Source organism: Saccopteryx bilineata, chromosome 3 (assembly GCF_036850765.1).
Source record: "Saccopteryx bilineata isolate mSacBil1 chromosome 3, mSacBil1_pri_phased_curated, whole genome shotgun sequence".
NCBI classification, from domain to species: domain Eukaryota; kingdom Metazoa; phylum Chordata; class Mammalia; order Chiroptera; family Emballonuridae; genus Saccopteryx; species Saccopteryx bilineata.
This window is the reverse complement of record NC_089492.1, coordinates 86,275,873-86,297,589: the sequence shown is the minus strand read 5'-3', so window position 1 is coordinate 86,297,589 and position 21,717 is coordinate 86,275,873. Positions and strand designations below refer to the sequence as shown.

Genomic DNA, 21,717 nt, shown 5'->3' with positions numbered 1-21,717 from the left:
CTGCTAGCCGTAACAAGTGATATGACGCGCTTCCAGAGCCGTGATGCATGTGTCCCGCGTCACTGGAAGTAGTACTTACTGTATGTGAGCGACGCTGCCACATACAGTGCTCCTCTCACTGACCACCAGTGAAAGAGGTACTCCTTCCAGAAGTGCTGTGGGGGCCAAATAAATGGCCTCAGGGGGCCGCATGTGGCCCGTGGGCCGTAGTTTGGGGACCCCTGGGATAGAGCATTGACCTGGGACACTGAGGGCCCAGGTTTGAAACCCTAAGGTCTTTGGCTTGAGCAGAGTCACTGGCTTGAGCTCAGAGGCCACTGGCTTGAATCCCAAAGTCACTGGCTTGAGCCCAAGGTCACTGGCTTGAGCAAGGGGTCATTGGCTCAGCTGGAACCCCCCAGTCAAGGCACATATGAGAAAGCAATCAATGAACAACTAAGGTGCTGCAACTATGAGTGGATGCTTCTCATCTCTCTCTCTTCCTGTCTGTCTATCTCTGTCTCTGTCTCTCTCACTTAAAAAAGGGGGGAAAAATGGGGACCACTACAGACTTGGTCTCTGACCTCATGCACGGAAAATCTACAACTGAAGGAAGAAACAGAAGAGTAGGGCAAAGATGCAGAAGGAAAAGAAAAGAAAAATATATAGAATTCCAAAGGAGTGAGGAGTTCCAGTAATGGCTAACTCAGTACAGTATCTGTGTTAATGTACTTTGTTTAAATCCCAGCCATCTGCTCCTACATCAGATACATACATACCCTCCCCCACATACATATACATCCCAAATAATATCCCAAAAATATATCACCATCCCAAAAATATATCACCATCCCATGGTGATATATTTTTCATGATTTCCCACAGTTGATAATAAAAAATACACTTGACTCAAACCAATAGATTGTGACCCAGATCTAAGTATAAATATAGTGGAAGTCATAAGATTCTTTAGTGACAGTCTTACTAATTAAACTATTTGTCCTGTTTTTAGCCACATTGGATAGTTTTTCTTTTTAAAGTTGTTGTGAATGTTGTTTGTAGCGGCATCAATAAGCCAAGAATTCAGTTACTCAATCACACAGATTACTCATCATCGCCTGTTCATAACAGAACCCTAAAATGTTTAAGATTTCTGATGCAAATCAAAATCTCATCATCACTTGTCATTGCTAAATTAAATGACAGGATAATAACATTACATTAAAACCATTTTTCTCTTGATTGAGTACCTTTTTCAGAAGTGAACCTTGTAGATGTATATTTTTTTTCATCAGTACTATAAATGCATTTAGAATCCAAGATAAAAATAGAATTGAAAAGGGGAGGAGAGGAGTGGGATGTTTTCAAATTATTGATGAATGTCTTGAATCTCAAATAACCATAGTTGACAATGCGGTGCTCGGGAATGGAGTAGTTTAGCTCAAATTATTGAGACTTTTTAGCACTACCTAAGGAAGGTTCACAGGTTTAACTTGGTCTTTATTAACACAATCATATGTTCTCATCAACGGTCATATCACATCCATTACAAACAGGCTGTTAGTGACCTGTAGGAACTGGCATTTTTCTGTTACTCTAATATAGTAAGATACTGGTTTCAGATAAATCACAGCCTATGTGGGAAATGAACATAAATTTTTTTTTATTTTTTTTTATAATTTTATTTTTTTAATGGGGTGACATCAATAAATCAGGATACATATATTCAAAGATAACAAGTCCAGGTTATCTTGTCGTTCAATTATGTTGCATACCCACCACCCAAAGTCAGATTGTCCTTTGTCACCTTCTATCTTGTTTTCTTTGTGCCCCTCCCCACCCCCTATCCCTCTCCCATTCCCCCCTCCCCCCCGTAACGACCACACTCTTGTCAATGTCTCTTAGTATGAACATAAATTTTTAATCTACTTAGACAAAGTAGATTCTCAGTCAGTTTACCATTGTGAACTTCGCTCTTGGCCATCCTTGCCTGCCTAACGCTAATTAACCTTTTGGTCACACCTACCATCTCTCCATCTGCTTCATCAGGCCCTTGCCCCACTTCTTGTGGCCAACCAATCCCCATGCCAATGAGCCCATCTTCTTTGCTGGCCCCGCCACCCAGAACGCCTTTCCATTTTAAAGACTTCTGTCCTTCAGAGATTGTTTCCTCACATCTTCCACCTTTTATGCTACGAAGATCATGTACTGATCAAACAAACCTTTTACTCCTACTTTTTTGGCTCAGTAACATGTCAGTAAAAATCCTTTGCTCCTTAATCAGAAGCTGATTAAGGTACAGTCTGAAACAAGGTTGGCTATGAGTTGACAATAGTTGAAGCTGAGTGATGGGTATAGGGGAAATCGATAAACTATTTTCTCTAGTTTTATATGTTTGGATTTTTCTATAGTAAAAATTTTAAACTAAACTTAGCCCTTTAGAATTAAAATTTTAAAATAGATGCTCTTTTTGAGTCAGAGCATGAAATGGGTAATATGTACTATGGATTAGGGCAAAAACCTGGACCTGCCATCTAAATCCCCCACCCCCACCCCCACCCAGGTTCTTCGGGGTCTGGAATTGCAACTTCTCTCCTCTCCTCAGGTCCTGAACACGATCACCAGAATCCTGGTATGCTTCCTGCTTCTTATCAAAGCGACCAGATAAAGCTGGACAGAAACACACATTAAATTATTCTCATTTATTAAGTCCCACTGTGAATAAAGCTCTGTGCTGGGCATTGAGAAAGGACAATATGATGTTACTTTCCTCTGAGAGTTCCCCAAGATGGACAACAGGCAGCCATTGACAACCCTGACGCAGTACAGACACTAGGAACTGTCATCCGACGTAGAGCTGCAGTAGCACAGGGCAGGGGGCAGAGAGGAATTCTGCCAAGCAGACGCATTCTTGAAAGTGCTGCAAACTACTATGTTGTGTTGAAGGCAAAGGCGCTCTTCCCTGCTTCTGCCTGCAGCTCACATTGCTTAAAGCTCCATCAACGTGCTCTTCTGAGGAACTTAAATTGATTACGGTTACCAAAGGGTTTCTTTTTTTCCTTCTCTTTTTACATCATGATATAGTCTTACTTCTCGTTTGCCAAAAACTGGAGAAACCATCCATGGACATAAGTTTTTCATTGGCTTTGGAGGGAAAGGTGCCAACCAGTGTGTCCAAGCTGCTAGGCTGGGAGCGAAGACGTCCATGGTGTGCAAGGTAAGTGTCAAGTCCGGTGGAGAAGGTTCTAAAGGTAAGAATATGGTTTTAAGGCTTGAGTTCATTGTTTTTTAGTTTTTTAAACTATTTTCAAGTGAATAATTTAGTGGCATCATAGTACAATGACAGCGTTGTACAACCTCCATTTCTATCTAGTTCAGAACACTTCCATCATTCCAGAATAAAACTCCTTACATTAAGCAGTTTCTCCCCATTTCTCCCTCCCCTTAGCCCCTGGCAACCACCAGCCTCCATCCTGTCTCTATGGATTTATCTATTTCTGAAGACTTCCTATAAATGGAATCATGTGATATGTGACATTTTGTGTCTGGCTTTCACTTAGCATAATGTTTTTACAGTTCATCTACCTTATAGCTGTATCGGTACTTCACGCCTTTTGTGACTGAATCATATTTCATGGTATATGCCACGACTTGTTTATCCATTTATCTGCTGATGGACACCGGTGCTGCTTCCACCTTTGGGCTGTTGTGAACAGTGCTGCTGTACACATGCTTGTACATGTACTTGTTTGAATACCTGTTTAATTCTTTTATTTTTTAATTGAATTTATGGGTTAACTAAATCGTATAGGTTTCAGCTGCACAATTCTACATCTCTGTATGCTGTACTGTGTGTTCACCCCCTTGAACACCAGTAATGCTTTTAGAAGGTCACTGTTTTGGAAGATTTAAATAGGAAAGAGTAATCTTCCTTGTTTTTAATGTTAGTTTCTATGTTACTGAATCTTCTGGGAAGTAGCAGTCCTCAAATAATTGAATGCTGTGTTTCCTGAATTGAATGAGTTTATAACTAGAACATGAGAACCGAGAAGAATTAGTCTGCTCCGATGGGTTTATCTAGTCCAGTTTCTAAACAACAGCATGAGTTATCCTGTTTTTAGCAGGTTTTACTGCAACAACACAGCTTTAGGAAACTTGTTTTAATAACGTGACTGATGCTTGGGGCCGTGGGCGCACGATGTGGTATGCAGATGATGTTTTACTAAGTTGCACACCACCTAAACCTATACCCCAATAAATTCAATTAAAAATAAATATTTTTTTAAACTGGTGATTTGCTTATCTCTAAGTTATTTTCCTCTAATACTGGACTTTACCTGGGTATCTGTATGGAGATAAAAAATGGCTTCAGCTAAAACCTATGCAGGGTTACTTTGCTTAGATAACCTGGTACATTTAGATACGGATTTATAAATATTTAAGATTAAACAAATTGTTTAATATTCTTAGACTTTGTACAAGAAAAATAAAATCTGGGGTTTTTTTTGTTTTGTTTTGTTTTTTCTTTGTATTTTTCTGAAGCTGGAAACGGGGAGAGACAGTCAGACAGAATCCTGCATGCACCCGACCGGGATCCACCCGGCACGCCTACCAGGGGCGACGCTCTGCCCACCAGGGGGCGACGCTCTGCCCCTCCGGGGCATCGCTCTGCCACGACCAGAGCCACTCTAGCGCCTGGGGCAGAGGCCAAGGAGCCATCCCCAGTGCCCGGGCCATCCCTGCTCCAATGGAGCCCTGGCTGCGGGAGGGGAAGAGAGAGACAGAAAGTAAGGGGGGGGTGTGGAGAAGCAAATGGGCGCTTCTCCTATGTGCCCTGGCCGGGAATCGAACCCTGGTCTCCGCACTCCAGGCCGACGCTCTACCGCTGAGCCAACCGGCCAGGGCCTAAAATCTGTTTTATAGTGGAAGTTACTGTTATCCATTAATCATATTTCTTTCAAGAATGAAATATATTTTTTAAAGGTTTTTTTTTAATTTTTATTTTATTTATTCATTTTAGAGAGGAGAGAGAGGGAGAGAGAGACAGAGAGAGAGAGAGAGAGAGAGGAGAGAGAGACAGGGGGAGGAGCTGGAAGCATCAACTCCCATATGTGCCTTGACCAGGCAAGCCCAGGGTTTCGAACCAGCGACCTCAGCATTTCCAGGTCAATGCTTTATCCACTGCGCCACCACAGGTCAGGCCATAAAATATATTTTTATTAAGCAAATTAGCCAAGCTGCTTTATGGCAGTTTTTTAAAGATGATAAAGTCTAAGTAGCAACCAAAATCATGAAATTACTCAAGGTAAAACTGAACAAATGGAACAAAAGAAAAACAGAGTAGGCCTGACCTGTGATGGCACAGGGGATAAAGCGTGAACGTGGAATGCTGAAGTCGCCGGTTTGAAACCTCAGGCTTGCCTGGTCAAGGCACATGAGAGTTGATGCTTCCTGCTCCTCCCCTCCCCCTTCTCTCTCTCTTTCTCTCTCTCTCTCATCTCATCTCTCTAAAATGATTAACTAAATAAAAAAACAGAGCCTGACCAGGTGGTGGCGCAGTGGATAGAGCGTCAGACTGGGATGTGGAAGGACCCAGGTTCGAGACCCCAAGGTCACCAGCTTGAGCGCGGGCTCATCTGGCTTGAGCAAAAAGCTCACCAGCTTGGATCCAAGGTTGCTGGCTCCAGCAAGGGGTTACTCTGTCTGCTGAAGGCCCGCGGTCAAGGTACATATGAGAAAGCAATCAATGAACAACTAAGAAGTCGCAACGCGCAACAAAAAACTAATGATTGATGCTTCTCATCTCTCTCACCGTTCCTGTCTGTCTGTCCCTGTCTATCTCTGCCTATGTAAAAAAAAAAACAAAAAAAAAAAAACCAGAGTAAATTTACTATGGTTTTCTTAGCAACATTAACTTACCTATTATTGTCCTGCAACAAACTTAAATTCAAGCTCTGATGAAGTAAGACTTATGGCATGTGCAAAACATCTTATGTTGTGCTGAGGAGAGGTATTTGTCAAGCTATTGTGGCAAGGACTGTTAAGCAGGAGTCCATCAATATGAACACAGTGAAATGTATATAATGAAACACTTCAAGTAGTTAAGAGTTGTGTAGTCAGTACTTAATTGAGTCATGGGCCAAAGTTATAGTCCAAGGATAATTGGAGATATTTTGAGATTAAGAATCCAGGCGATATCATAGAAAATGAAGATCTTTTTGGCAGGGCAAAGAATCTGTTAGGACACCTTTCATAGGACTTTACCTGATTTTATTTCCTTCCCCTCCCTTCCATTAAAGTCAAATGTTAGAGAGGAGGAAGGTATTTCTAAACATCAAAAAATGGTAGCTCAGAGGGACTATGGTAGAGTAAAGAGCTCAGATGTATTGGCCCAATATGAGCCCAGAGACCCTGCTTCCTGTGCAGGTAGAAAGAAGCCACGAAGGCTCCACTGGAGCAAGAGATGGCCCAGGCGCTGGGAATGGCTCCTTGGCCTCTGCCTCAGGCGCTAGAGTGGCTCTGGTTGCAACAGAGCGATGCCCTGGATGGGCAGAGTGTCGCCCCCTAGTGGGCGTGCTGGGTGGATCCCGGTCAGGCGCATGCAGGAGTCTGTCTGACTGCCTCCCCGTTTCCAGCTTCAGAAAAATACAAAAAAAAAAAAAAAAGAAAAGAAAGAAGCCATGAGCAGACATGGACCTAAGTGACCATATGGCCCAGCAATCCCTTTACTGGGTATCTACCCAAAAAACTCGAACACATTGGTATGCAAAGATACATGCACCCTCATGTTCATTGCAGCATTATTCACAGTGGCCAAGACATGAAAACAACCAAAGTGTTCCTTGATAGAGGACTGGATAAAGAAGATGTGATATATATATATATATATATACACACACACACACACACACACACACACACACACACACAACAGAAGACTATTCAGCCACAAGAAATGATGATATATTGCCATTTATGACAACATGGATGAACTTTGAGAACATTATAGTAGGTGAAATAAGTAAATCAGAAAAAGCTAAGAACTGTAGGATTTCACACATAGATGGACTATAAAACTGAGACTCATGGACATAGGTAAAAGTAAAGCAGTTACCCAGAGGAAGGGGTTAGGGTTGGGGTTAGGGTTGGGGACAGGGGAGTAAAGAGGGACAAATATATGGTGGCAGAAAATTATTTGACTTTGAGTGATGAGCATACAACTCAATCAACAGTTCAAATGCTATAGAAATGTTCACCTGAACTCTCTGTACTCTTACTGATCAATGTCACCCTATTAAATTTAATTTTTAAATAAAATTTTTAAAAAAGAAAATATATTCAGGGAAATTGAAAAAAAAAATGTCAGCAAACTGGGAGGACCTCCAAGAAGTTACCTGATCATGCTTCCTTCAGATGTGACACAAACTCTCTAATACAAGTAGCCATTTCCTTTCCAAGTGGTCAGGTCTGAAGTTCTGTGACAGAAGGTTATGTGAAAGCAATGCTGCTCAAAGACTGGTCCTCAGGCCAGGCTGCTGTCACTAGACTAGACAGTACAGAAATTGAGAGTAAACAAATATTTATTACAATTTGACAGAGTAATTTTATGACTGTTGAATATAATAGTAATAAATTAGGCCTTGTCTTTTATATGACTATTTTCATTTCATTGTTATTATATTTTACAAAATTATTAGTCTTTGCATTAAAAATGGAAGAAAAAAAACCGAGCCTTCGCCCCAGCTTGAAAAGCAGGGTATTAGAGTACCCATCATCTTAACCAACAAGGTACCTTTCATGTTAGATTACTATGGGACACCAGGCCTTTCCAGGTAATATACAATACAATGAAATGAAATCTGTCCTTTTCTGAACCATGTTGAAAGACAACTGGCTAAAACTAATTGGCTGTGTTGATTGGTACACCTGGCCAGAAGTCCAAATAAGTAACCCTAACCAAATAAATAAACTATGTCTCACATAGAAAGAATGGAAGAACTTCAGTGGTAGTCAACCTGGTCCCTACCGCCCACTAGTGGGCATTCCAGCTTTCATGGTGGGTGGTAGCAGAGCAACCAAAGTATAAATAAAAAGATTTAACTATAGTAAGTTGTTTTATAAAGACTTCATCTGCCAAACTTAGCGAAAATCCAACATAAAGTACTTGGTAAGTAATTATTATGATATGCTTTAACTTGCTATAACTCTGCTTTATAAATTTTATAAAGTAAAGTTACTTCCCTACTTTACAAATCACCATTACTGTGGAACTGGTGGGCAGTTAGAAAATCTTACTACTAACAGAGATACAAAAGTGGGCGGTAGGTATAAAAAGGTTGACTACCCCTGAACTAGAATATCACAAACCCACCACCACTCTCAGATAAGCAGGACTGATAATGGTAATTGTAACATTAACTTTGTATATTAAAGGTAAACACCATTATTAAGGTAAAATCATTTACCTGGGATTTAAACAATCAGCAAGCTTAAATTTTATATGTTTTTCTTTTCTCTTTTATGATAAAGCCACAAATGAAAAGTTAAAAAGTTAATATGAGGGATATATTCAAAAAAGCAACTGCTGGGTTTTGTTACAACAAATACAGTTTAGTCTCCTAAACCCTTGTTCATTTTGATCCTCAGGCACTGAAAGTCACAAAATGTCTTGAATCATAGCTCAGTTTTAGTATTAATTACATTTTCACATATTCTAACTTTGAAAATTGGTAACCCATTTTCATGTATGTGATTTAGCAGAATATTCAATTCCATATGACCTCAGATAAGATATCTTGGTCCTCTATATTTTATTTACCTCAGATATATGTTGATGGGTAGAATTACTAGAGGTTTTCAACCATTCAAGGATTCCAAGCAGTCCTTTCCTCAAACATTTTGAAATATAGATGTTGACCATGACAGTGTAACTGAAGCTACCCTCCTCGGCGTTAGGTCATTGTTGTGGACTGTGGACGCCACTGACTGGCTCCGCCTCCAAGCAAAAAGAGCCTTCCCCGTGTGTGAGTGAGGGACACGCTCCTGACCGCCCATCCTACTTCATGTCTCTCTACAGCTGCGCTGTCCAATATAGCACCCGCTAACCATGTGTGGCCATTTAGATTTAAATGTAATTAAAATAAAATTTAGAATTGAGTTCTTCAATCACACTGCTGCATTTTAAGTGTTTCATCATTGCAGAAAGTTCCACTGAACAGTGCAACTCTACAATATTCAGGGTAGAACTGAGCCTGGGATTTCCTCTTTTTTTTTTTTTTCAAGATTTTATTTATTGGTTGTATATAGAGAGGAGCAGGGAGGAGGTAGTGAGAAATATCAACTCATAATTGCTTCACTGGCCCTGGTCGGTTGGCTCAGCGGTAGAGCGTCGGCCTGGCGTGCGGGGGACCCGGGTTCGATTCCCAGCCAGGGCACAAAAAAGAAGAGTCCATTTGCTTCTCCACCCCCACCCTGTCCTTCCTCTCTGTCTCTCTCTTCCCCTCCTGCAGCCGAGGCTCCATTGGAGCAAAGATGGCCCGGGCGCTGGGGATGGCTCCTTGGCCTCTGCCCCAGGCGCTAGAGTGGCTCTGGTCACGGCAGAGCGACGCTCCGGAGGGGCAGAGCATCGCCCCCTGGTGGGCGTGCCGGGTGGATCCCGGTCGGGCGCATGCGAGAGTCTGTCTGACTGTCTCTCCCTTTTCCAGCTTCAGAAAAATACAAAAATAATAATAATAATAATAATAATTGCTTCACTTTAGTTGTTCATTGATTGCTTGTCACATGTGCCTTAACCGGACAAGCCCGGGGTTTCGAACCAGCGACCTCAGAAATGCCAGGTCGGTGCTTTATCCACTGCATCACCACAGGTCAGGCATAGAATTCCCTTAAGAGCATCTCAGGTTCTGTGAAGTTACCTTAGCTCACGTGTGAGTGGTTGTCCATAGTTACAGATGACTTGGATTCTTTCACCTGGAAATAGGCACACACAGCCTACCTCAGACTGTGCAGTTTTCCCGGAATCTCTCTGTCCAGAGTTACTTCACTGATGCCACTGACAGAATATTTGAGTGCCTTTAAGAGAAGCAAAACCGCCTGACCAGGCGGTGGTGCAGTGGATAGAGCATTGGACTGGGATGCAGAGGACCCAGGTTTGAGACCCCGAGCTCGCCAGTTTGAGCGCAGGCTCATCTGGTTTGAGCAAAAGACCACCAGCTTGAACCCAAGGCCCCTGGCTCCAGCAGGGGGTTGCTCGGTCTGCTGAGCGTCCACGGTCAAGGCACATGTGAGAAAGCAATCAATGAACAACTAGGGTGTTGCTACGTGCAATGGAAAACTAATGATTGATGCTTCTCATCTCTCTCCATTCCTGTCTGTCTGTCCCTGTCTGTCCCTCTCTCTAACTCACTCCCTGTCTCTGTAAAAAATAAATAAATATATAAAATTAAAAAAAGAAAAAAAGAGAAGCAAAACCTTGGATAAACCTTTCTTCAGCCACAACTAGAACAACATGGGTGCCTGTAATTGTTTCCCTTTTTTTTTTTAATTGTGTCCCTTTAAGAATGATAAATAGGCCTAAGGAAAATGGAAAGGTGATCAAATACTTAATGGAACACCTTCAATGCACAAGGTGCACAAGGCTTAAGGACAGATAAATGGATACTAAGCTAGTCTCCAATAAACTTTGAGGAAGACTAGACTTTAAGGAGTCTTGTTTAGGCAAACAAGATAAGGTAGTATTTAATTAAATGCCTAATTATATAGTACCCATTAGGAATACTGTAGGAGTTCTGGAAATAAAAAGAGTAATGAGGGGTAAATAGGAAGGTAGGCCTTACACTGATGCTTGAAAAACAGATGAGGTTTGATTAAGTGGAAGAGAGAGGAAAGGGCCTCTGAGTTCTCATAAGTGAAGGCAAGGAATAGATATGAATATGTTGTACTCGCATAGGGTTTTAACATAGATGATAATGTCAAGTTGATAGTGCCTCTGCAGACCACTCTGAAAAACATAAACCCAACTATTTTTGCCAAATGTGAGTTTTAGAAAGATAGAAGCAAGCTTGGCCCATGTCAAAATGAGACTAGAGTCAACAAACACAAGCCAGAGAAGTCTTTTGGGCTTCACAATACCTCCATGCCAGTACTGGACCCCGATGGCTCCTCGCCCCAGCACATTCTGCAGGCCACACTTCTCCGCACTCCCACTTAGTTGACTTACCAACCTCGTACCAGGCAAGACTGTGCTTTCCCTCTTCATTTCTTCCATACAGACAAAGCTTTACAAACACTCTCCCCACTTTAATCCTGCAACCAGTGGTCCTCGACCGGAGACCACACCTTGTAATCACCTGGGGGGTGCGCCACGGTCCCCCCCTGCAGAGGGTTGGATTGAATTGGTCTGGGGTGTATACCTGGACATCAAGATGTTTATAAGCTCCTCGGGAGATACTGATGAGCAGCTGAAGTTTAGAACTATTGGTTTCTCTGCCTGCCAGAGATAACGCACACCAGTCCCACCCTACAGCCTGGCTCAGAAGGAACAATTTGCTGAAAATGTAGTAAAGAATTTTAATTAGCTTGATAACAGCAGAACTGAAATTAGATTCCAGGTTTCCTGACTTCCATATGCACCATTTTGCTTCATGGCCAAAATACTTACAATTAAAGTTTTCATATCAACTTGATAGTCAACATATGACAGGAAAATGAGGAAGCCTCCAAAGATACCTATGAAGATTCCTTTATAATAGTGCTTATTATGTCAAGGGCCTTTCGTTTGTATCATTCACTGTGAGATTTCAAGACACTTGCACTCAGTGTCAATGGCAGGCTGTGAATGACACCTTTGCTTCCGTTCTACTCTTCTGGCTTCTGGCTATCAGTTTCCAGTTACTGGGGAAGAGGCTTAAATGTGAGTCAGAAATAAGCAAATGGGATTGGAAGGTGTTCACTTCTCACAACCTTTTAAAAAATAAATCCAGAAGAATAAATGAATATGTAAGAAGTTCTGAGGGTGGGGAAATAGAGAAGATGGCATTCTTTTGGTGTAACATTGCGTGTGTCATCTGTGCCACTCTGATATGCGATTTAAATCACTTAAAGCAGAGATACTCTCGCAGTTGGCTATATTATTCTCATGAAAGTAACAGGATATATGATTATGTTGAACACCATTAGTTATACCAAACCATTAACAGAGTTGTTATGTTTTGATTAGAATAATAGTAATACAGTCTCATTTTTAAAATAATTTAATGTACCCACATGCTTGCTTCCATGAGCAAATGCTCTTCTGTTTGAAAATAGGAAGCAACAGGAAGAAATGAAACATCAGAGAGAACCAGATGAGCATGAAGGTAGTTTATAAGATTGAATCCAAGCAGCAGGAGCCCTGCCCTGTCCCCCAAGAATAGCAGCCTGACGATGATGATGATTATGATGATGATGGTGATGGTGATGGCGATGGACTAAACCCTTATTTAATCAACTGCAACTTTAAACATACTTTTATGCATATTTTTTTATATTCACAGCAAATTTCCTGTCACTTTCCAGATAAGGGCCCTGAGGCCTAAAGAGAATTAAAGTGGCTCACCCAAAATCACACAGCTAGTATAAAGGGGATTCCAGGACACAAATGAAAATATTGTCTTCCTATTCTTTGGCTTTACATCACTTCTTTTACTTTGTAATGTATCACTATGACCTAGATGTAAAGTTATTGGCGCTAGATTTACTTCCCTTAATCCTTAGCAGTGTTGTTACTTTTCTGTTATTGTTTAGTTAGCAGATGATTATTTTTGGCAAAGGAATATCAAAGAAGGCAAAAACGAAGTATTTTGTCCTACATTTCACAGAGTTTAGAAGGCCAGCCAACAGACTTGCCAGGAAGTCACTATTAGAATAAACCTGGAACCATAACCATCACCAAGGGACATAGCCAATCGGATGATGCTCTGAGCAGGAAGAAGACAGGCAGCTACTGCAGCCTCTAAAATACAAGTATAACAAATTCTGCAAAATGCAATTACCCATTCCAAGATGGCCACGGAGTAGGCAGATGTTACAACAGCCACCTCCCAGGACCAAACTGGATTACAACTTAATTTAAGAACAACCATCGTGAAAAACCAACTTTGGACAAAACAAAGAGGACTCTACTATAACCAAGGATCACAGAAGAAGCCACACCAAGTCTGGTAGGAAGTGTGGAGATGTGATGGGGGCTGCCGTGCTTCCAGGAGTGAGGGGTGGCGGAGTGCCCAAAGGACTCTCACTGCACGGAGAGGGACCCTGAGAGGTGAGGGGCCTCAGCCCCAGGCCTGGAGCTCCAGCTTGGAGCCCCAGTGACTAGAAGAGGCAACCAGGAAGCACTGAGTGGTGAAAAGAGCAGGGTTTCTGTCTGCAGGAGGGAGACAGCTTTCAGAGTGACAGATTCAGCCTTAAAGGGCTTGCACAGAAAATCTTGCTCGCAGCCACTTGCCTGAGGCCCCGGTGGGGGGGGGGAGCTGAGAGTTCTGGAGTTGCATGAGGAAAGTGTAAAGTTGGAGGCACAGGGAGAGACATGGTGATGGTGACCGGAACACCTGCACGGAGTCATTCTCCAGGGCTAAAGTGGACATATACAGGGGAGGAGTGATCCTTTTGTCCCGCGCCAGTCTGGGGAAAGATAGCTGCCCCACCCCCAGAAATCTCTCCATATCCAGCCAGGGGAAAGGCTCGTTGGGAAAGGTGAGGAAGCAGGGGGCAGGTCAGTGACTCAAGTTTCCAGTAAGACCCGAGCTACACCTCCCCCCTCCACTGCTGAGAATGCCCCTCGGCCTGGAGAGCTGGGGGCAGGCCACACCTTTGGAACTCAGAAGCCACACCCATCACACTCCTGTGGCAACACCCTACTGAGATATGTAAAAAAAAAAGTCTGGATAGAGTGACCAAAGAGCAAGCCAGGCCCACTGCCCCCACACTAATCCCTGGAATTCCCTGCTGCAGGGCCCAGCTAGTAGCTAACAATTAGAGGCAGAAAGAGAAAATCAGAGGAAATCACACTTTTCTGAGGCTCACCTTGTTGGGAAGAAATAAAATTCGGGTATCCAGCTGAGGCTGAGGGATTAGGCCCTGGAGTAAGGGCCACATTCCCTGTACTGAGCTACAGCCCAAGAGACTCCTGAAGTAGGGGGTCCCACTAATATCATAGTCCCAACCTCAGCTGCCCTAACCCAACAAGTTTGCAATCTGTGCAGGGGTTGGTTAGGTGAGGCCAGTCAGGCCCACACTACAGTCTTTCAACAGAGGACTCTGGAAAGACAAGGCAGCTGCAAGAGGAGCTGGAACAGCTGAAAAGTGGAGGCAAATCTTTCAGAGCTGCTGACAGCTCTAAGCAGGAGAAAGCTGATCCTTATAGACAGGTTGGCCCCTCCCACACTACCCAGGCACAGAAACCACCCGCACAAACAGCAAAAAGAGCAGTAGCTGATGACAAGTAGCCCATAGCTGATTACAAACAACAGATGATGCCAACCCAAGAAGATCTAGAACCAACACATTTGATAGCTGGAAGCAGAAAACTTAAACCCTAGACTCAACTAGTTATTCAAACAGCATACCCAAAGGAGGAGTCTATACACAGAAAAAATGGGAAGACAGAGAAATGCAACCCAAATGAATCAACAAGAGAAATCCCCAGAAAAAGAACTGAATGAGATGGAAGTAACCAAATTTCCAGATGCAGAGTTTAAAATAATGATTGTTAGGATGCTCAAAGATCTTAGCGCAACATAATGACCACCTAAATAAAGAGATAGCAAGCATCAGAAAGGACATTGAAATCATAAAAAAGAATCAGTCAGAAATGACAAATACAATATCAGAAATAAAGACAACACTAGAAGGAATTATAAGCAGGCTGGACAAAGCAGAGGATCAAATCAGTGATTTAGAGGACAAGATAAACGAACGCATGAAAGAAGAGCAGAAAAAAGAAAAGAGACTCAAAAAGTCTGAGGAAACTCTAAGAGAGCTCTGTGACAACATGAAGAGCAACAACATCTGTATCATAGGGGTTCCTGAAGGAGAAGAGAAAGAACAAAGGATAGAGAACCTGATTTAAGAAATTATAGCTGCCTGACCTGTGGTGGCGCAGTGGATAAAGCGTCGACCTGGAAATGCTGAGGTCGCCGGTTCGAAACCCTAGGCTTGCCTGGTCAAGGCACATATGGGAGTTGATGCTTCCAGCTCTTCCCCCTTCTCTCTCTCTGTTTCTCTCTCTCCCTCTCTCTCTCTCCCTCTCCCTCTCTCTCTCCCCTCTAAAAATGAATAAATAAAATTTAAAAAAAAAATTTAAAAAAAAAGAAATTATAGCTGAAAACTTCCCTAAATTGATGAAGGAAAAAGTCACACAAGTTCAAGAAGCACAGAGAGTCCCATTAAAGAGGAACCCAAAGAGGTCAACACCAAGACACATCATAATTAAAATACCAAAATTAAGAGATAAATAAAGAATACTAAAAGCTGCAAGAAAAAAGCAGTCAATTACCTACAGAGGAACCCCCATAAGGATGACATCCAACTTTTCAACAGAAACACTAGAAGTCAGAAGGGAATGGCAAGAAATATTCAAAGTAATGCAAAACAAGAGCCTACAACCAAGACTTCTTTATCCAACAAGGTTATTGTTTAAAATTGAAGAAGAAATAAAAAGCTTCCCAGACAAAAAGAAACTAAAGGAATTCATTACAACTAAACCAATGCTGCAAGAAATGTTAAGGGGCCTGCTCTAAACAGAGCAAAGGAAAGAAAAAAAATTTAGAAAAAGAGGACTGTAGATTTAAAGAATAAAATGGCAATAAACAACTATATATCAATAATAACCTTAAATGTAGATGGATTAAATGCTCTAATCAAAAGATATAGGGTAGCTAAATGGATAAGAAAACAGGACCCATTCAAATGCTGCCTACAAGAGATTCACCTTGAACAAAAGATACACATAGACTGAGAGTGAAGGGATGGAAAAAAGTATTTTACACAAACGGAAAGGAAAAAAAAGCTGGAGTAGCAATACTTCTATCTGGCAAAATAGACTTTAAAACAAAGGCCATGGTAAGAGATAAAGAAGGTCACTACATAATGATAAAGGGAGCAATCCAACAGGAAGATATAACCATTATAAAGATCTATGCACCTAATATAGGAGCACCTAAATATATAAAGCAGATTTTGATTGACATAAAGGGCAAGATCAACAGCAATACTGTAGTAACGGGATTTTATTTATTTATTTATTTTTTACAGGAACAGAGAGAGAGTCAGAGAGAGGGATAGACAGACAGGAACAAAGAGAGATGAGAAGCATTAACCATTAGTTTTTCATTGCTCATTGCGACACCTTAGTTGCTCATTGATTGCTTTCTCATATGTACCTTGACTGCAGGCCTTCAGCAGACCAAGTAACCCCTTGCTCGAGCCAGCGACCTTGGGTTCAAGCTGCCGAGCTTTTTGCTCAAGCCAGACGAGCCCGCGCTCAAGCTGGCAACCTCTGGGTCTCTGACCTGGGTCCTTCCGCATCCCAGTCCAACGCGCTATCCACTGCGCCACCGCCTGGTCAGGCAGTAATCAATGTATAGATCCTCAAGACAAAATTAACAAAGAAACAGCAGCCTTAAACGACATGTTAGATCAACTGGATTTAATAGATATCTTCAGAACCTTTCACCCTAAAGCAGCAGAATATACATTCTTTTCAAATGCTCATGGTACATTAGGATAGACCACATGTTAGGACACAAAACGAGTCTCAATAAATTTAGGAAGATTGAAATCATACCAAGCATCTTCTTTGATCACAATGGCATGAAATTAGAAATTAACTACAATAGAAAAACTGAGAAACATGCAAACACTTGGAGACTAAATAGCATGTTATTAAATAATGAATTTATTTCTTATTAACAATAAGATCAAGGACAAAATAAAAAATTTCCTTGAAACAAGTGAAAATGAACATACAACAACTCATAATTTATGGGACACAGCAAACACAGTCCTGAGAGGGAAGTTCATAGCATTACAGGCATACCTTAAGAAGCAAGAAAAGGTCAAATAAGCAACTTAACCCTGAATCTAAAAGAACTAGATAAAGAATAGCAAGTAAAGCCCAGAGGAAGTAGAAGGAAGGAAATATATAATAAAGATCAGAGCGGAAATATATGACATAGAGGCTAAACATAAATACAGAAGATCAATGAAACCAAGAGCGGCCCTGGCCGGTTGGCTCAGCGGTGGAGCGTCGGCGTGGCGTGCGGGGGACCAGGGTTCGATTCCCGGCCAGGGCACATAGGAGAAGCGCCCATTTGCTTCTCCACCCACCCCCCTTCTTCCTCTCTGTCTCTCTCTTCCCCTCCAGCAGCCAAGGCTCCATTGGAGCAGGGATGGCCCGGGCGCTGGGGATGGCTCCTTGGCCTCTGCCCCAGGCGCTGGAGTGGCTCTGGTCGTGGCAGAGCGACCCCCCGGAGGGGCAGAGCATCGCCCCCTGGTGGGCAAGAGCGTGGCCCCTGGTGGGCGTGCCGGGTGGATCCCGGTCGGGCGCATGCGGGAGTCTGTCTGACTGTCTCTCCCTGTTTCCAGCTTCAGAGAAAAAAAAAAAAAAAAAAAGAAACCAAGAGCTGGTTCTTTGAAAAGGTAAACAGATTGATGAACCTTTAACCAGACTCACCAAGAAAAAGAGAGGACTCAAATAAATAAAATTAGAAATGAGAGTGGAGAAGTAACAACTGACACAGCAGAAATACAAAGGATTGTAAAAAAATACTATGAAGAACTGTATGCCAAAAAATTAGACAACCTAGGTGAAATGGACAAATTCCTTGAAACATATAATCTTTCAAAATTCAATCTGGAAGAATCAGAAAACCTAAACAGAGCGATTACAACAAATGAGATTGAAACAGTTATCAAAAAAACTCCCAACAAACAAAAGTCCTAGGCCAGATGGCTTCACAAGTGAATTTTTACCAAATATTCAAAGAAGAACTAACTCCTATCTTTCTCAAGCTATTTCAAAAAATTCAAGAGGAGGGAAGACTTCCAAGCTCCTTTTATGAGGCAAGCATAATCCTCATTCCAAAACCAGGCAGACACTACAAAGAAAGAAAACTATAGGCCAGTATCCCTGATGAACTTAGATGCTAAAATTCTCAACAAAATATTAGCAAACCGGATCCAGCAATACATGAAAAAAATCATACATCAAGATCAAGTGAGATTTATTCTGGGGAGGCAAGGCTGGTACAATATTCGCAAATCTATCAATGTGATTCATCACATAAACAAAAGGAGGAATAAAAATTGCATGATAATATCAATAGATGCAGAAAAAGCATCTGATAAAACCAGCACCTATTTATGATCAAAACTATCAGCAAAGTGGGAATACAGGGAACATACCTCAACACGATAAAGGCTATCTATAACAAAGCCACAGCCAACATCATACTCAATGGGCAAAAATTAAAAGCAATCCTCTAAGATGAGGAACAAGGCAGGGGTGCCCCTTTTCACCACTCTTATTCAACATAGTTCTGGAAGTCCTAGCCATAGCAACCAGACAAGAAGAAGAAATAAAAGGCATCCAAGTTGGAAAAGAAATAAAACTATCATTATTTTTTTAATTTTATTTATTTATTTTTTTTACAGAGACAGAGTGAGTCAGAGAGAGGGATAGATAGACAGGGACAGACAGACAGGAAAGGAGAGAGATGAGAAGCATCAATCATTAGTTTTTCACTGCTCGTTGCCCTTAGTTGTTCATTGATTGCTTTCTCATATGTGCCTTGACCGCAGGCCTTCAGCAGACCGAATAACCCCTTGCTGGAGCCAGCGACCTTGAGTTCAAGCTGGTAGGCTTTTGCTCAAATCAGATGAGCCTGCATTCAAGCTGGCGACCTCGGTCTCGAACCTGGGTCCTCTGCATCCCAGTCCGACGCTCTATCCACTGCACAACCGCCTGGTCAGGCAAAACTATCATTATTTGCCGATGACATGATACTGTATGTAGGAAACCGTAAGGTCTCAGTCAAAAAACTACTGGACCTGATAAATGAATTCAGCAAGGTGGCAGGACATAAAATCAATATTCAGAAATCAGTGGCATTTTTATACACCAACAATGAACTGTCTGAAAGAGAAATTAAGGAAACAATCCCCTTCACTATTGCAACAAAAAGAAATAAAGTACCTAGGAGTAAATTTAACCAAGGAGGTTAAAGACTTGTACTCAGAAAATTATAAAACAATGATCAAAGGAATCAAGGAAGATACAAACAAGTGGAAGCATATATCATGTTCATGGAAAGGAAGAATAAGCATCATTAAAATGTCTATATTACCCAAAGCAATTTATAAATTCAATGCAATTCCTATTAAAATATCAATGGCATATTTCAAAGATATAGAACAAATATTCCAAAAACTTATGTGGAACCAAAAAAGAACACGAATAGCCTCAGCAATCTTGAAAAAGAAGAATAAAGTGGGAGGTATTACACTCCCTGATATCAAGTTATACTACAAGGCTTTTGTACTCAAAACAGCCTGGTACTGGCATAAGAACAGGTATACAGATCAATAGAACAGAGCAGAGAACCCAGAAATAAACCCATGTCTCTATGGTCAATTGATATTTGACAAAGGAGGTAAGAGCATATAATGGAATAAAGACGATCTCTTTAACAAATGATGCTGGGAAAATTGGACAGGTACTTGCAAGAAAATTAAACTAGACCACCAACTTACACCATACACAAAAATAAATTCAAAATGGATAAAAGATTTAAATGTAAGTCATGAAACCATAATCACTTTGGAAGAAAACATAGGCAGTAAGCTCTCCAACATCTCTCCCAGCAATATATTTGTTGATTTATCTCCACGGACAAGTGAAATAAAGGACAGGATGAACAAATGGGACTATATCAAGCTAAAAAGCTTTTTGTACAGCTAAAGACAATATGAACAAAATAAGAAGACAAACCACACAATGGGAGAACATGTTTGACAATAAGTCTGATAAGGGGTTAATAACCAAAATTTATAAAGAACTTGTAAAATTCAACACCAGAAAGGTAAACAATCCAATCAAAAATGGGGAAAAGAATTGAATAGACATTTCTCCAAAGAGGACATACAGATGGTCAATAAGCATATGAAAAAATGTTCAACATCACAAATCATCAAAGAAATGCAAATTAAAACCACAATGAGATACCACCTCACACCTGTCAGAATGGCACTCATTAACAAATCAACACACAATAAATGCTAGCTAGGGTGTTGAAAAAAGGGAACCCTCCTGCACTGCTGGTGGAAATGCAGACTTGTGCAGCCACTGTGGAAAACAGTATGGAGTTTCAGCAAAAAATTAAAAATGGAGCTGCCGTTTGACCCAGCTATTCCACTTTTAGGAATATATCCTAAGAATACCAAATCACTGATTCAAAAGAAGACATGAACACCCATGTTTATTGCAGCATTGTATACAACAGCCAAGATCTGGAAACAGCCCAAGTGCCCATCTGTGGATGAGTGGATTAAAAAGCTGTGGTACATACACAATGGAATACTACACAGCTGTGAAAGAAAAGGAAATCTTACCTTTAGCGACAACATGGGTGGACCTGGAAACTATTATGCTAAGTGAAATAAGCCAGGCAGGGAAAGAAAAATATCATATGACCCCACTCATATGAGGAATCTAAGGAACAATGTGAACTAAGGAATGGAATAGAGGCAGAGGCAGGGTCAAAGGACCAGAGGGAAAGGGGAAGAAAGAATGGGATCAGAGAGGGGAAGGGATTAGTGAAATTATATATACATAACACAGAGACAAAGAGCAGGACAGCAACGGGGGGGGGGGGGGGATATTGGAGGGAGGGGACAAAAGAGGTATCAAGGGGAACACGGGGGTGGGGGGAGAAGAGGATATATTTGATGGGACACTTGAATCTATGTAAACACAAAAATTAAAATTTAAAAATTTTTTAAAAATGCAATTACCCTGACCATGAAATCTCTTCCCAATTATGCCACTTATACTCATGATATTCCACCTGGTTTATCTTATTTCCCTCCAATATTATAGTTTCTTAATGTCAAAGCTGCATGTTTTTTGGTTTCTCCTTCAACAATTCTTTCTAATCTCTGTACTTCATAATGTTCATATCATCACCACTATTTATCATCTGCTCTTGATATTCACCTTAAACAGATTTTTTCCTGTAAAACTAATAGGAAAAGGAAAAATTAGTTTCTTTGCTCTAATCTTTTTTTAAGGTTTTATTTGCCCTGGCTGGTTGGCTCAGCAGTAGGGTGTCAGCCTGGCGTGTGGATGTCCTGAGTTCGATTTCTAGTCAGGGCACACAGGAGAAGCGAACATATGCTTCTTTCTCTCTCTCTCTCTCTCTCTCTCTCTCTCTCTCTCTCTCTCTCTCTTCTCCTGCAGCCATGGCTCAAAGGGTCAAGCCAAGTTGGCCCCGGGAGCTGAGGATGGCTCCATGGCCTCCACCTCAGGCACTCCAGTAGCTCAGTTGCCAAGCAATGGAGCTATGGCCCAGTCAGGCAGAGTATCGCCTGGTAAGATCTTGCCTGTGTCCCAATCGGGGTTTGCATGTGGGAGTCTGTCTCTGCCTCTCCACCTCTCGCTTAATAAAAAATTAAAAATGAAATAAGATTTTATTTATTGATTTT

The 21,717-nt window shown here is 41.5% G+C and overlaps 1 protein-coding gene across 1 annotated transcript in view; it reads left to right on the top strand.

Moving 5' to 3' along the window:
• The window catches only part of RBKS (ribokinase), a 105,921-nt gene that overhangs the window by 20,727 nt on the left and 63,477 nt on the right, over positions 1-21,717 (top strand). The window contains exon 2 of the mRNA XM_066266798.1: positions 3,064-3,196. Coding sequence (XP_066122895.1) covers positions 3,064-3,196 — 133 coding nt within the window. The remainder of the gene's footprint in view (positions 1-3,063; positions 3,197-21,717) is intronic.